Consider the following 17,216-nt stretch of genomic DNA (forward strand, 5'->3'; position numbering starts at 1 on the left):
ACGAATCATTCAAGCCTAAACACGAGGTAGTTGCTATATACCGTTGAGGAGTTCCCTTGACTGCCTTCCGTTTCCATCATCAGATCAGCTCAAGGTCACCATCATATTTTTTTGTTACAAGAACTATATTTATGTTTTTAATTTCATTAGAATCGGTTAATATGTGTCCAAAATGGAAATTCATACCCTGTTTTTACCCCTTTACCCACCCTTAGGGGTGAGATAAAATTCTGAAAACAAAAATGGGACCACCTGGGAGCTCAACCCAATACAAAAAAAAAAAGAATTTTCAAAATCGGTTCATAAACGGCGGAGTAATCGGTGAACATACATAAAAAAAAAATGCGCGCCAACGACAAAGTGTAAGTTGATACGTCCGCCTCCCGCAATGCTAGCGCGCATACAGACCGCTGCCAGACGTGTGGATACGTAGCAAACTGTTTGCCGAACATCCTTTGATCTGGCAAGAAAAACCGACACCGATGCCGAACACTGGCGAACACAAACACAAACAGGCAAACAACGACAAACACCCATCCATACGTCAGTGTTTGCTGTTTGCTGTTTGCCATTGTTCGCCGAGCGTGTGGATGGGGTATTAAATGACGACGGACTTTCATTACGTTTAAAGGCGCCGACACACTAGCGGACGCGGCTGTCAGCCGCGACTGATAATGTGCACGGTCTTTTGGGACAGTTCGTGCCAGATCGCTCTTGGACGTCTGAAAGCTGAAGGTCAGCCCAAGGTTACGTCCGCGACTTACGTCCGAGAGCGATCTGGCACGAACTGTCCCAAATGACCGTGCACATTATCGCGTCCGCTAGTGTGTCAGTTCCTTAAATCTTGTTATGCGTTTTATATTGTTTGAAAATGCCTACTCAAATCAGTCAGTGCCTTAAATCTTGTTATGCGTTTTATATTGTTTGAAAATGCCTACTCAAATCAAAATTTATTAATGCTAAATATTTAATCGTATTATTTTGAATACTAAAAAGATACAATAACAACGACAGTAAAAAAAAAAATTTGCATGATACTCATAATATATTTATATATTTTTTTTCTGAATACAATCCTGTTGTAAGATATAATGACGCATGCGTACCAACCTCTAGACATAATCAGATACTTTGCTACGTTGCCTACACTGCTTTCTTATATCGGTCTCTGTCTAGTACGGGGCGTTCATATATTTCTACTGCACTCATACTGGTAACCTTCAATGCTCTATTTTCTCAGAATAATAATCTGACAGCGCAGAAAATATATAAGTATGTAAGTGAATCACAGATGGCGCTAGTAAAACCTTCATACGATTCCAGTACAGAAAGCATTGGAAAGCATAGAAAAACGCGGACTCGGGTATAAGGTAATGGTTTCGTGTGAAGTTTTTACTACTGCTGCCATCTATAATTTACTTCTTATTTTTTTTAGTAAAAAAAAACAGTGATCTCTAACCAAACCTCCTATATCACAAATACATTGTTCATATCACAAATACCTACATTGTATTAGTACATGTATTTTTGATCATTCATTTGACACGGCGGCGGTACAGCGGCTAGTCGTAGAAAAGAAAATAATGCACGAAGGTCATTTGGGGAACGTACAGTGCGTGCGAGATTTAAAGTTCGATATCATCCATGAGCCATAAGAAGCGACGATAATGCATTTTAAGTCATGATGGATATAGGACCAGAGAGTGCTACTACTCTCATTTATAATCAGTTATAATAACCACTATAATATTCGGAAAAGGAATAAAACAAAAAACGCTATTACTAAGACCATCATTTATTTTTCTTCTTATGTTTTGATTTTTTATGTTTGTGTTTTTTACTCTTTTTCTTTTTAACCTTCTTCGATTTGACCTCTTTTTCTTCTACCCACGAGTCTGAACTGGAAGACGAATCCACTTGTATGGTGTTATCTCTTTCACTCTTACTTCTAAAAGACGGCTTGAAACTATTTGTTTCTCTATCTGTGCTATTTAATTTCCCTTCTAACCTTTCATTCTTACTTCTGAAAGACGGTTTGAAACTATTTACTTCTATTTCTGTGCTTTCCGATTTACCTTCTAACCTTTTCTGAAGATTCTCCGGTATTTTAGGTCCATACAGGCTACTTTCTCCAACATCATTGTGTATTTGTTCTTTGGTAGCTGCCATATTATTATTTTTAGTAGTAGATGGTGTTACATCAGTTTCTTTTTTACTTACTTCAGGTGTAGGTGTTTTGGTCCAAGAATTCAGTTCGTCAAAGTCTATATTAGCGAAAATACCTCTTGGGGGTGAAGTGTTCCTTTCAATATTCTTAGGTGTATCTCTAAAATCTACTTCTTTCTCATCACTTTTATTTGTTTCTTCCCTCGCTTCATCATCTTCGCTGTCACTGAGGAATATCGATTTGTAAAGCTCCATTTTATCAAATTTATTTATAGTTTCATCTACAGCTACCGTATCCTTATTCCGAGTATTCTGAAGTTCCTTTTCAGCTTCTTTCATAAACAATTCTGCTACGGTCATTCTTTTGTTACTTATCTCTGGTACTGGTTTTGGTGTTTCTGTAGATGGTTTGTCCCATCTAGAGTTAGTAGGCGTTACTTTTGGTGCTTCTTTAGTTATTTCTTCAGCTTGAGAGTTGGTGCCGCTGAATGTGCTTTGTTCCTTGGCGAAGCTCGCTTTGTCGTGGACTGAGGTCTCCAGATAGTTGAATATGGAGTAGGAGACCTTGGATTTCTCGTCCTTTTGCGGCTCGACGCTGTAATAAGAAAAAAATAATGTTAATCACAGCGATGTATCTATGGTTGGAAATAACTTTTTCATTATTAATTTAATTATCATGCCCATAAAGATTTTATAGGATAGTTTCCATGGCATCGCAACCGGTAAGTTATGTGGTATATGCTATTCAATGAAATACGCCATATTTTCAGTGGGAAGTCAAGCATAAAAGTTAGTAGTAGTTAATTCAAACTGTGACCATCCTTAGTTTTTAGTTAGCGAGCTTCCTTCCGCCTTTTTTTCTACTTCGATGGTTCTCATAGCACAGGGAATCCTAGTTTGAGGACCAAGGTTTTAACAATTTGTATGTGTTTTTGTTGGTTATTCAACACACACACACACACACACACACTCACGCCTTGTACTAATGTACTCCCTTGCGGGGTAGGCAGAGGTGCATTGCTGCACCCACTTTTCGCCAGAGTGTTATGTTAGTCCCAATGTAATAGGGGGCGGGCCTATTGCCATTTACGGGCACATCCAAGACCCGAGAACAAATATCTGTGTTTAAACAAATATCTGGCCCAGCCGGGAATCGAACCCGGGACCATCGGCTCAGTACTCAGGGTCACTAACCACTGCGCCATTTGGTCGTCTTATTCAAATAAACGTTTTTTTTTTTTTTATTATTTTATGGTTTGTAATACATACCTGGCGACATGCGAGGGGTGGGGCACGTTGAAGCGCTTGCATACTAGCGGCTCGGGGCGCCATTCGCTCTTCCTGCGAGTCATCACGCCGAATAGTCCTTTTGCTGCGGCCTGTAGGAGAGTTGGATATAATTAAATTACCCAACAAACATTTTACCCTCAGTTACAGCTATTTTTATAACTTTAACCTGTATAACTGTGTTATAATTATCTCAGTTCTAACATAAAGCGATAAAGATGAGTTAACAAATGAAATTAGTGTTAACAGCAGGTTTAAGTGTTAAAATGGTATTAGTCAAAGCAATTATAATTAAGATGTTAAAGGTTTAAACTGTTTCTAGAACCTAAAGCTATACAAGAGTGCTCACTGACACCTGTTAATACTTATGGTTGTTAAGTGGTTTCCTTTAATACTCATATAAATCTTTAGGTGTCATATTGAATTTAGGCTACAGGAATTGGTTATAAAAGAGATTTTGTCAAGAGTGCAGTAAGACAAGATTCTTACAGTGTTGGAAAACTCAACAATGCAGTTTTAATCTTTAAGGTTCACTTAACTTACGCTTATTGCGTTAGGCAAGTAGACTGTAAAAGTAACGGTGTTAAGCAAGACTGTGCGGATCGACTAAGACTGCATAATACCCTTGGCTAAGGATGTTCTATTTCAAAAAGTGTAATAGATGACTTAGGTGAGTCTATATGTCTTAAATGTAAGTTCGCCATTTGCATTGACGACCTAACCTATAAATTGCTGGGATAAACAATATTTTGCTTTAAAATACTTACTTATTTATGTGAATTTTGTCATTCCAGTCATGCCAATCGATTTATGAAACTAATGGACATACAGCAAGGATACAAAAAAATACAAAATTGAGTCGTCTATTTTATATTTACTTATGTTTCATTTGAAATCCTTAATAAATTCGGAGCGCATTAAAATTGATGTGGGAAATATGGTATACATTACAGTAAAATTACAATGGCATATTATTTTCAATTCACAAAACAAGTTAAGTCAAGTAAATATATTATATTTACTGTTATTTAGTTATGATCAATACTGTCACTCTAATACTGTCGCGTATGATTGCTGTTGACACTATTATTTTCAAACACATACAACTTGTATGGTAAAAGTGTATTCGAAAAACGGTAACATACTCACTTAACCCTTTTTTACCAAACAAATAAGAGTCAGGGTGTCAAATAACCATTCTACAACTACAACTATACCGGTAAAAGTTCTAGCTGAGAGTGATTAAACGCTCTTCTATAGTAACTTTAGCACTTCAATGACACCGTACTACAGGCTTTCTATAACTTAAACACTTCAATGACACCGTATTACAGACTTTCTAAAGCCTTTACTCTCAAAATCGTGGGCCTCTTTCGTGGTTATAAGTGAGTTAGAGCACTCTCCTACACTCTTATACAGCTATGTCTTAACACTTTAATTTTCGAATGGAACCATTATACAAGTTATATGAGAGTTTTTTTAACGCTACGATGTTAGTTGGGTAATAACTTATAGTATAGTGTATTTTTTAACAAGTACTGAGATTGTTTTACTGCGTTGCTATCGGTTTTAACAACGTTTTAACATTGACGAATCTCAATGTGTCAATATCAGAAATGTAAGAGAGACATAATACTCAGTGGTCTTTTGTTAAAATGGACTCAGTCGTAGATCATTCCGATAGATATTAAGTCAGCTTCAAACGGCTTATTGCCTTTTTTTACAGCATTACACATAATACTTTGTTTTGAAAATACAACGGCTGGTACAATAATCGGTCACACATTACAGTTTTAACAAACAAATAGCCAAGTGATTAAGCAGCATAAGGTCCTCAGTCCCACGCCAAGTGTCCCTACATCAGCTCTTAACTTACGTCTATTTGTTCCTGTGTGGCGAGTCCCCTGTTGCTGTTGCTTCTAGCGACGGCGGCGAGCGGGCTGGCGGGTGTCCCACGCTAAGTTCCTCTACATCATGCTCTATATACTTACGTCTATTTGTTCCTGTGTGGCGAGTCCCCTGTTGCTGTTGCTTCTAGCGACGGCGGCGAGCGGGCTGGCGGGTGTCCCACGCTAAGTTCCTCTACATCATGCTCTATATACTTACGTCTATTTGTTCCTGCGTGGCGAGTCCCCTGTTGCTGTTGCTTCTAGCGACGGCGGCGAGCGGGTTGGTGGGCTGCTCATCAGGCTGCGAGGCGTGTGTGAATCTGACGAGAAATGCAAATATATTTTTTAGTAAACAGGCATGGGGTTTTGCCGGTTTGTGGGAGCTTTTTGTTGTATATTTATGAGCAACAGAAGTCACAGATGATAAATAAAATGGCCACATTATAACCGAAGTTTTGCAGCTAGGACCGGAACTAAATTAGCTACCGACAGCTGTACCTTACTAAAAAAACATCAAATGTTATGCCCTTGTAGAGAATTACTAGTTAATACAAAAACAAGGCGGAATTTTGTCAGTGAATTTTCCGATTAATATAATTTATACACTCACGCGCAATGAAAAAGTTTCAGTGACTTCTAGAACGTCAGTGGCATGTTGAACTTTTTCATTGCACGTGAGTGCATTAATAGATAAAATACCCACTAAATCAAATATTTCCACCCTGTTTATGCCTTATATGGTTCCTATCTGATATTATAACTTATAACAACCCCTACTATTCACTTAAAAGCTACAAAACAACGCACCTATCATTCATAAACCCAGTGAGCGGTTTATACAGCTTGGCCGCCTGTTGGAACTCCAGCCGCTCCCTGTCTCGCTCCCACGCGGCCATGCGGTCCATGCTGCTGTCTCGCTCTAGCACGCTCCACTTGTCTGCGAGGTACTTCTCGTAATCCCATATTATGACACCACTTAACTAATATAAATAACTGTAATTAACCTTTCTAAAGCTAAAACAAGCATTTAAATATGCCCATTTAGAGAATTGCAACGTCGTTCATACAAAAACATGGTTGAATTTTGCCAGTATCATTTCTGATGGCTGATTAGTGTACCTGCTATCTTTATAATTATTTATGTTTATACATATTAGAGTTAAATACTCGCAAAATCAAAATATTCCACCCTATTTATCCCTTATATTGTTCCTAAATTAATAACTCCCTATTCTTCACTTTATAAACTAGTAACCAACGCACCTATCATTCATAAACCCAGTGAGCGGTTTATACAGCTTGGCCGCCTGTTGGAACTCCAGCCGCTCCCTGTCTCGCTCCCACGCGGCCATGCGGTCCATGCTGCTGTCTCGCTCTAGCACGCTCGACTTGTCTGCAAGGTACTTCTCGTATCGTGATTGTTTTTCTGGGTTGGAGGCGAACGGTTTGAATACCTGTAATGGGGGGAGAAAGGTTAATACGAAAACATAAAATCTTCTCTTGTCGACAAATTAGAGCAAATTCAAGAAAAAAGTACACAAGTAAAATTATTTTTACTGACGTAATGAAAATCTATATTAAAACTGTAATAATGTGTATACTAGGTGTATCTTTAGTAAAATCTGAAAACGTTAAATTAATTTCTAGCTGTTTTGTTTTATTTTTGCTAAAATGCACATTGATTGGGCAATAGGTACTTCACTAATAAAATTATCCGCTGTAAGAGAATAGTCTTAGTTATTTTGGTTCCTATTTACTGCTTTTTACATAAAACAGTTTCAGCACCATAATTTTAGATCACAATAAAGGATGACCCTCAAAGGCGATGATTATAAAGACCTAACCATCCAATACCTAGCCCGTACTTTTTTTTGTATGTTATGAACAATAAATAAATGAAAGACCAACATACCTTAGGCACTTTATCACTAGTGCCGCCACTAATAGGTATAAAATCCAGCTCCTTTTTCTCACTACTTTCACCAGTGGAAACAAAGTTAACATTTCTTCCCAGCAGCTCGGCTATAGGGTCTTTGGGCGGGGCGGCGGGCTCATTTCTTCCAGGCAACTCTTCGACTGGTTTAGGGACTGGGGCTTCCCCTAAAAGGGAACCTCTGGCAGCGGCGGATAACTCGTGGCGACCGAGACCTGAGGAATGAAATAAGAATATGTATTTTGATATCACTTTTTGAAATTTTGATAAAGTTCTTCAATCATGGCGTTCTGCCGGTGATGACAATTCAGGAATGAGGGATTGACTCTGCTAACTAAGGTGAAAATATATAAATAAGGTGAGTGGTCTCAACGGCCACCCCAGTAGTACCCTAATATGGTTATAAAGTCGAGGAGACCACGAAAAGGAAATCGCAGCGTGGGACACCCTCTATCCCGTAGGACCTATCAAACTGGGAAGCAAAGTAACTTGTGTTATGGCGAAACCTATAGTAGACAAATGACTGATGATACCTTGATCTCTAGGCACAACATCGGTGCTCTGGAACCTGGTAGTGACACAGGCGGGGGTGTAATCCGGGGGCAGGGCGGGCGCGGGGCGCGCGGGGGGCGGCGGCTGCGGTGTCTAACTTACTACCCGACCAAGTCGACCAACAACCTTACACAGGGTAGCTGTCTTACCATCGACACATTAGCAATCTACATATAATCCCTCGGCATCGTTTGTATATTAAATATCTGTCAGATCTATACAAATTATGACAGCTAAGCTATAGATTTGATTAGCCTTGAGCATACTTACGGTACGGTAGCAAGACAGCAATCTTTGGGAGAGCCCATATTTTGCCAGATATGAATGATTATTGACTACTAATACTATTGACCACTATACCTTGATCTCTAGGCACAACATCGGTGCTCTGGAACCTGGTAGTGACACAGGCGGGGGTGTAGTCCCGGGGCAGGGCGGGCGCGGGGCGCGCGGGGGGCGGCGGCTGCGGGCTCTAACTTACTATGCGACCGACCACCTTACACGGGTAAACTCATACATTGCTAGATAATATGTATATAGGTTTCTCCCAAAGAACGCCACAATACTCTGTTAAGCTACCTTAGAAACACCGGCACATTAGCAATCTATAATACAGCGGCATCGCTTATAAGTCAAATATCTGTCAGATCCATCCAAGCGATGGCAGTTTTGACAGATAAGCGATGCTACTTGAGCATTATTAGGTACCATAATATTATTACGGTACAGTAGCAAGACAACACTCTTTGGGAGAAGCCTACGTCGGTAGTCAATCATTGACTAATGATCATACCTTGATCTCTAGGCACAACATCGGTGCTCTGGAACCTGGTAGTGACACAGGCGGGGGTGTAGTCGCGGGGCAGGGCGGGCGCGGGGCGCGCGGGGGGCGGCGGCTGCGGTCTTGATGCACGGGCGAAGCCGGGGAGCACCTGGGGATGGGTTGAGCCGTTAGTATATTTATTTATTTCATTATCTTTATCAATGGCTCGAGAACTGCCCGAACCCTAAATACCTTGGCATTACCTTGGATCGATCCTTGACCTACAAAGCCCATTGCACCAACACAAAGATGAAAGTGGCCGCAAGAAACAACATTCTTCGTCGCCTGACCGGTAGAACTTGGGGGGCTCGCCCGCATGTCCTACGAACGTCAGCCCTAGCCTTAAGTTACTCCGCGGCAGAATACGCATGCCCAGTATGGAGCAACTCGTTTCACGCTGGGAAGGTTGACACCGCACTTAATGAGACCTGTCGGCTGGTTACAGGCTGCTTAAAACCAACTCCGACTGAAAAGCTATACCTGCTCGCTGGAATAGCACCGCCAGCGGTTCGCAGACAGGCCGCTGCGGCCAAAGAGCGCTGGAAACAACTGAACGACTTGCGCCATCCTTTGTATGGTCATGTTCCAGTGCAGCAGCGCCTTAAATCACGCAGAAGCTTCGTCACAACCGAACCGCTGACTAACGAGACAGCGCAGGAGTTCAGGTTGAGCCGCTGGAGAGCCGATACTTCCCACTTGCGTCAGTTTGTCCAGCCAGCCGAGGAGCTGCCTGCTGGAGGGGGTGAAGAGTGGTCTGTATGGAAAACTCTAAACCGCCTCCGGGCTGGCGTTGCCCGGACGAAGGACAATTTAAGGCGATGGGATATGCTCCCAGCCAATGCCAGCACTCTATGCAGTTGCGGAAGCCTCCAGACAACGTCACACCTTATAGAGTGTCCTAATGCCCCAAAATGCAGTCAAGGAGACCTGATGAAGGCCAATGATCTCGCAATAAGAGTAGCAAAACACTGGAGGAAGTTAGCTTAGTGCATTTTACACGATAGAAGAAGAAGAAGAAGATTATCTTTATCTTTAGCACAGTTGAATGACGGCTGAATGGCGTAGTGGTTAGTGACCCTGACTGCTATGCCGAAGGTCCTGGGTTCGTATATATATATATATGTCGCAGGCAACTGGTTTAATCTCCTGTTTGATTGAACCACTAGCCCGTTCATTGGATGGCGCTGTTCAGTTGTATGACTAGGCCGAACGTTGATTGAACAAGCGTCACAAAACGTCCAACTAGTTAGCTGACTTAAAATCAGTCAGGTGGTGAATAAAACAAATATGGCGTCTAACAGCTAACAGCTGACACAAAAAGCACCTATATTGTTAGTTTTTTGCAAATAAATTTGCTTTAAAGTGCGTTATTTTTGTTAAAATAGTGTGACAACATGGATTTACCTATTATTACGCCGCGAGCGGATAGTTTCAAAGAAAAAAAGTGGCGAAACTGGATAATTATGAACAACAATATGAAGGAACGTTTATTGTTATTGTTTAGTTAATTTGTGAGATAAGAGCTTTGTAACATAGTCTTTTTGTTGACTCTTGTCTGGTGATGTTCACCCTAACCAGACATTACAAAGTTGCTATACTATATCCCATTCAACGACTTCGCTGAATGACGTTCAGTCAAGACGTCGAACGTTACAATCAACGACTTGACGAGTTGTCCTTTAGTCATACAACTGAATAGCGCCATCCAATGAACGGGCTAGTGGTTCAATCAAACAGGAGATTAAACCAGTTGCCTGCGACATATATATATATATATATATATATACTTAATATAAATATCAACAACCAAGACCCGAGTACAAATATCTGTCTTTAAAAAAATATTTGCCCCAGCCGGGACTCGAACCCGGGACCTTCGGCATAGCAGCAACTATATATTTATATAAATATATAGTTGTATAAAGGATGTATTTATTTAATGCATTATGTACCAGTCAACTCGCAGAATAGGTATACTCGATGGTTGTTGCTTCTTTATTCACGATATCAATAGATTTCCTATATTCCTCAAATAGGGACCTAACATAATATTAGACACCGAGATATGGTCCTATTTGTGTAGACTGAAGTAACTCAAACTGTTGAGATGGAGTAAAAGGTGTATCAATCAATGCCATACTTCCAGCTGTAAACGTTTGTTAGGCTTACGTTAATATCTGATTCCTATTAGGTGCATAGTGACTAATACACCTCTACCTAACCTAGTATAGTGCTAGAGTTAGTTAGTTTTTGTTTACATGTTTGTTAAAAGTATATATTAATTTTGTTTGATTTATTTAAAAATGTATTTGTGTATTTTATTCTATGGGCCATTGATGCCTGCAATGAATGGATTTATTATTATTACGGCAAGGCGTGACAATGTGTGTTAATTACTGCAAAATACTCACCCCAGTAGAAGTTTTCCCCTTCTTTTTAGCCTTCTCATCCACTTTAGGCCCTCCCAGACTGAAGTCGTAGTGCGACATGTCTTCAGTCGCGTAGATGTCTTCGTCGTCCTCCTCTAGGGCCCCTACTCCGAACGCTTGGCCCCTTATTGACAGCTGGAAACAGGAAATAGAAAGATATAAATGTAAAACATGAGGTTTTTTATGGTTCCATTAAACTTGTTTTCTAGACTTTGTAATCTTATTTTAGGAGAAACATAAATAAAATATAAACAATGTAGTGAATATAATAAGTACACTTGTCCAAAATTAATAATGCACATGCAGATCTTCACACCCGAATCATTAAATCGTAAGAGCCTTAAAAAAAACACTTGCATTTTGCACCTTGTTTGATAGATATAGGAGTCAATATCATGTGTCACATAATCGAAAACAACCGATCTGTCAAAGATTTATATGCGCATTATCAATTTAGGAGCACTGTAAACCTATTTTATTTATATTTCCATGAGAAAATTGAAATCCTTTTCACGTAGTAGAGTTGTGAATAGAGTGCTGTTTTAAGTGAGTAGTTGTAGAGTGTTTTTTCTTCTTCTCAGATACATGGACGTATGTGGACAGGCATCACAATGATACATAGATTCTCTACGTCAAACGTATAATAGCCCTCGTTTTAATCCAAAGCAGCTTACATCAAATTTAGTTTTTATGGCTGGAAAAGAAGCTGCTTATCCTCCTGACACCTGGCGTGCTATGAGTAGGACATTGAAAAAAAATATATTATACTAGCTGTTGCCCGCGAGCTTCGCTTCGCCTTAAAATTATTTTTCCGTGGACGACTCCCGAACTACCGACAAATGAGTACGAAGATACTTGACTAAAAATGATTTTCATGACTTCATTGAGCAAAGACTTGTATAGCAATGGCAGAATAGTAATTTATAAATGTTTAATTTTAAGCATCTAACTTATGTAGTTTTGGTTTTTTTCATACTACTTATTTTTTTCACTTTAACTCCCATTTTTCAAAACAAAAACATAACTTTACTAAGGTGTGCAGACATGTTAGATTGAAAACATCTAGGTATCTTGCAATATCCTATTGTAACTAAGCTTTACGGCTGTTTTAACAGCATGCAGATTTCATCACGCACGTGGGATAGCACGCCATTTTCCCGCATCTCGTGTGCATATTCCACGCGTTACAATGAATACTTGTATGAACGCGTGCGGGGAAATCCCGCGTGCGTGATCAAATCCGCATGCTGTTAAAAACAGCCTTAGTTAATGCTGAATTTCAACCGATAACTCCGGTTTTTGTGGGAAAATACGGTACCTAAGCTACGTCCCTTCCAAATTTCAAGTGCCTACGCTACGTTTAGCCTGTGCGTGTCAGTCATGGGAATTCCGTATAGAAAATCTCTGCACTTTTTCCTAAAACACCTACGTAATAAGTTTCATGGTTTTATTTTATCTTCAAAGATGATGCATAAGAACCAAATGGCAATGAATAATACCTTAATACCTCGTATTAGAAAGTACAGTCGTTTATTGAGTTGTTTTCGATGTCCTTAAATCTTACTGCAAATACATACAAACTAAAGTACATTAGCTAAAATCAAACCATACCGCGATCTATATCCGATCCGACAACGCCATCTAGGAGCGGACATAGCTACTATATAAATTAAACTTCTAAAACTCAACACCCATAAAACTTTCAACCCCTATATTACACCCCCACACTGGGTTTTTTTTATATGCTAATTATTATTTTTTTGTGATTATTATTTTATTGTGATTATGTAGTGCCTAAATACAAAATATAATGTTTTTATCTTCAAAACGATCTTCTTACAAAATATGAACCCCTATTTTATCCACTCACAGATCGAAGTTTCAAAAACGCTAGAACAAAATGTTTAATTATTGCTCATCAAGTGCTTAAATATAAAGTTTATTTAAAAAAAGATCTACCCCGGCCGGGAATCGAACCCGCGACTTTCGGCATAGCAGTCAGGGTCACTAACCACCACGCCAGATTTTTATCTTTTAAAATTAAGTATTCGCATACAACTTTTAACCCCCCCTTTTAAACCCTTACAACCTCCGTTTCGCAATAAAAAGTAGCCTATGTTCTTTCTCAGGGTCTAGACCATATGTATACCAAATTTCATTCAAATCCGTTCAGTAGTTTTGGCGTGAAAGAGTAACAGACAGACAGACAGACAGACAGTTCCGGATATAACCAACAGATGGCATTAAAAGCGCAATACAGAGAGCTTGTATGGAACCGAGGGCAATTAGTATGAAGATCCTACATCGCGGTATTAAAGTTTTTCAGTTGTCTGAAATAAATACAAAACCTAATAAGTTAAATCTATTCTATAGTAGGAGAGTCAGACAGTGACTTTCGCATTTATAATATTAGTTAGGATAGTTTAAAAATACCTATATTAAAAGTTTTATAGAGTATCCCTGTTATTCCTTTAAAGTTTTATAAAGTACCTATCCCTTAAACAATTTGTTCTTTGACAAAGTGACAAAACAGTTCAGAAGTAATTTTTTTAATTTTTTTAAAAATTTAATAACAGTGAATACATTTATACCTCTCGGGGTCAGGAGGTTATAGGGCTGCCTGTTGGATAGTTTCAAGTACTAACCTTTTTCCCCTTATCCTTCATCTGTAGATGACTAGTAGACCCGCTCCCTCCATACTCCCCCACCAGGGACCCCAGCACGTTGTGTCGGCTGAGCGCCTGGTACCCCAGCCCGAAGCGGTCGCTCTTAGTGCGCAGGAGATACGGCTCGTAGTCGTCTGGCGCGAAGAGAGAGTCGTACTCGAACTCGGAGTCCGATGAGTCGGTGTCTTGGGGTTCAGGTTGGGGGTCTTTCTGAAAATAAATAAAGTTTGTAAGTATTAATATTAGATGCTTTTTGTAACTAGACAACACAAAATGAAAATTGACACACCCCTTTTGAATATTACACAAATAGAAGAGATATCAAATTGTCAACTAACACCAAAACTCACAAACTATGCCATTGGAGTTATACATCTTTGTTTTCACACAAATTATAAAATGATTCAAGACTAAACTACTAAATAATTAAAATACCACAACATATCTTATACATAAGAATAAAGCATATAGGTATAATTTTTGTAGAGGAAAATCTAGGAATAAACAACACCACCAACCTGTCTCAACTCCTCAGGCATATAACACCCATACACCTTCTTTCTCTGTCTCTCGTCTTTCTTCTCTTTCTTGCTAACCCTCACGCCGGCGCCCTGCCCCGGCTTCCAGCCCATGGCCTTCAGCAGGCGGACCGCCGCTGTCTCGTGCACCGTCCGGATTAGCTGCTCTAGCACTGGCTCTCCTGGAAAATTGTGAACGAAATGTATGGTGAACTAGGGAAGAATAAAAAAAATATAAAAATGTGAAGTATGATGTTGATGGTAGGTAAATATACTAAAACAGAGGCTATATGGATTGGGCTTGTGTTGTATTAAACTAAAAATGCATCATCATCATCATCATCAGCCAATAATCATCCACTGCTGGACATAGGCCTCTCCCAAGGACCGCCACAACACTCGGTCCTCGGCCTTCCTCATCCAACCACTACCCGCCACCCGCCTAAGGTCGTCAGTCCAGCGGGCAGGAGGGCGTCCCACGCTGCGTTTGCCTGTTCGTGGTCTCCACTCGAGAACTCGTCTACCCCAACGGTTATCGGTTCTTCGGCAGATATGACCAGCCCACTGCCACTTCAGCTTGCATATTTTGACAGCTATGTCGGTATCCTTAGTCCTCTGACGGATAACCTCATTTCTGATACGATCCATCAGAGAAACCCCAAGCATAGCTCTCTCCATAGCACGCTGAGCGACTTTAAATCGGTGGACCAGTCCTACCGTCAGTGTCCACGTCTCTGCACCATACGTCATCACTGGCAGGACGCACTGGTTGAAGTCTTTTGTCTTCAGGCTCTGAGGAATGGCCGAGGAGAATATGTGACGAAGTTTCCCGAATGCAGCCCAACCCAGTTGGATGCGCCTTGCAGCCTCCTTGTCGAAGTTGCTTCTGCCTAGCCGAATAGTCTGCCCAAGGTAGACATATTCTTGCACAACTTCGAGTGTTGCCTCACCAACAGCGACCGGCACCGGGTTGATGTGAGCATTGTACATGACTTTCGTCTTGTCCAAGTTCATTCCGAGGCCTACACGTCGGGAAGCAGCATTTAGGCCACTTAGCATCCAGCTGAGTTCCTGCAGAGATTCTGCCATAATAACGATGTCGTCCGCGAAGCGGAGGTGTGACATGTACTCGCCATTTATACATATGCCATGTCCTTTCCAGTCCAACGTCTTAAAGACATCTTCCAATGCATTGGTGAACAGTTTCGGAGATATCACATCCCCCTGTCTCACTCCACGTTGCAGTTGGATAGGTCTTGTCTTGTGGTCCTGTACTTGGACAGTCATAGTACAGACATCTCAACACCTCGATATAGCGCCAATCGATTTGGCATCTCTGCAAGGATTCCAAAACTGCCCAGGTCTCAAAAAATGCATCAATTTACTTTATTTATTCCCATCCATCTTCTTTATTTCAATGTATGTGCCTATTCTAGATTTAAACTCATAGGCAGTGTACATTAAGAATCATATAAATCCAAGAAAAACTAGTTAGGCAGCAATCCCTTGTTTAAACTGACTCACATAATAACATGTTTACCAACAGCCAGTTCTTAATAACTTAATAAAAAGTCACCTGGTATAGGGCCATCATGGTAGCGCGTCTGTCTGCGTCTCTTCTGTCCTGAGAAGTCACTGTTAGTCTGCACGAGCCGTGGTGCTATGCCAAATTCACCCCTATCTTCTTCATCCATGAAATCTTCGGGCCTTTGGTTCTGTAAATTCAAGAGTTGATCTTAAATTTTTTAACTTTAAAATTATTTTGTAGTGATTGAAAGTAGCTGGAACTCAGCTTGAAGTCAATAAACCATTTGCTTGTCTATATCACTTAATGTGAACTTATGTTTGTAAAAATTTGAAACCATTTAGCTTAGATTTGTGCAGTTTTTGTCTCATCCTGTACTACCACTTCAAATATACAACTTTGGCCCTCCAACAACCATGTATAAAGTAATTATAATATAATATGCTACAATACAACCCCATTATACTCACAGATTTCTGTGCCTTCTCAGATCTGGTACTTTTGAATGTAGCCGGAGTAAACCCTTCCGGAGTAGCAACGGAGTTCCCGAAGCCGGCAGAGAAGCCTCCAGTGAAGGCCCCATGGAACCGGCGCCGCCCTTCACCATCCAGAGCAAACTGATCTGAACTCTCCTTCTGAAATTTCCTCTTTGATGGAATCTCATCTGTGGAGGTTAGAAAATATATTTCAATTATTTAGGGCTTCTATACCTAGTAAGGCGTGAGGGAAATAAGGATATAGTCTAAAAATGAGTATATAAAGGCAAATTACCTTCATCGATGGGTTCTAAGGGAGTACCAAACCGAATAATGTTATCATCATCATCCGAATCACTCATGATGAATTCTGGGGATTCTCTTGGCGGTTAGGCAGCTGAAACTATTTTTAGATCTAAATTTAATAGAGAATTTAATAAGGAAATTAGTTCTTTACATTAAATTCACGCTAAATATTGATAAAAATCATTAAAAATATAAGACAGTTTTTTTCGGAAAACACTGACACAGATTAAACATATTTTTGACGTCTTCTATTTTCTATAGTCTGTCTGTATCTTGGAGTTTTCATACATTATTCTGAGTTCTTTGTTCTGGCGAAGCAGTATTCTGAGGCTCTGAGATATTACTGCCCCTTTGGTCTTATAGTCATATACCATAGTCTAGTCTCTAGTGGTTGTGGTAGTGGTAAAAAGAAGCTACTTCAATACCCTGCCCGGATGTGTTAGGTGCGATCACTGCGATCCCCGGTAATCAAACATTGAAGGCTAACTAAGGCTAATAACCTGAAGAGAGTGCTGCTTGTAACTGCGCACAAACTTCGGTACTTTGCCGCAGAGATCAAAATGCGTCCAGGAAGACCTTATTCTGAGGTTTTTGAAATAAATGGGTGTCATAGCTCAGAATATTAACAGTTGCAAAGAAATTTAAC

At 40.1% G+C, this 17,216-nt stretch overlaps 1 protein-coding gene across 2 annotated transcripts; it reads right to left on the reverse strand.

Annotated features, from left to right (window-relative positions):
• Positions 1–1,776: 1,776 nt before the first annotated feature.
• Positions 1,777–16,746, reverse strand: LOC105388886 (G patch domain-containing protein 1 homolog). 2 transcript variants are annotated; one of them, XM_048628287.1, is made up of 13 exons: positions 16,560–16,746; positions 16,259–16,452; positions 15,840–15,978; positions 14,264–14,445; positions 13,725–13,955; positions 11,062–11,214; positions 8,621–8,759; positions 7,255–7,490; positions 6,747–6,796; positions 6,150–6,290; positions 5,560–5,662; positions 3,436–3,545; positions 1,777–2,761 (listed from the first exon to the last, which is right to left on the reverse strand). In XM_048628287.1, the coding sequence occupies exons 1-13, from the start codon at positions 16,624–16,626 to the stop codon at positions 1,792–1,794; spliced, it is 2,715 nt and encodes a 904-aa protein (XP_048484244.1). In that variant the 5' UTR covers positions 16,627–16,746; the 3' UTR covers positions 1,777–1,791. The 2 variants fall into 2 exon arrangements, with proteins under 2 accessions (XP_048484244.1, XP_048484243.1); XM_048628286.1 differs by lacking the exon at positions 6,150–6,290 and having other exon boundaries at positions 6,606–6,796.
• Between the last annotated feature and the right edge of the window lie 470 nt (positions 16,747–17,216).

This window comes from Plutella xylostella, chromosome 20 (assembly GCF_932276165.1).
Source record: "Plutella xylostella chromosome 20, ilPluXylo3.1, whole genome shotgun sequence".
NCBI lineage: Eukaryota > Metazoa > Arthropoda > Insecta > Lepidoptera > Plutellidae > Plutella > Plutella xylostella.

Excerpts from the sequence above, each read along its gene's own strand:
- LOC105388886 (XM_048628287.1), bottom strand. The coding sequence starts at position 16,626 with ATGAGTGATTCGGATGATGATGATAACATTATTCGGTTTGGTACTCCC. Across the intron at positions 14,446-15,839 it reads CCATGATGGCCCTATACCAG|GAGAGCCAGTGCTAGAGCAG; the intron begins GTGACTTTTTAT and ends ACAATTTTCCAG. Across the intron at positions 13,956-14,263 it reads TGCCTGAGGAGTTGAGACAG|AAAGACCCCCAACCTGAACC; the intron begins GTTGGTGGTGTT and ends ATTTATTTTCAG.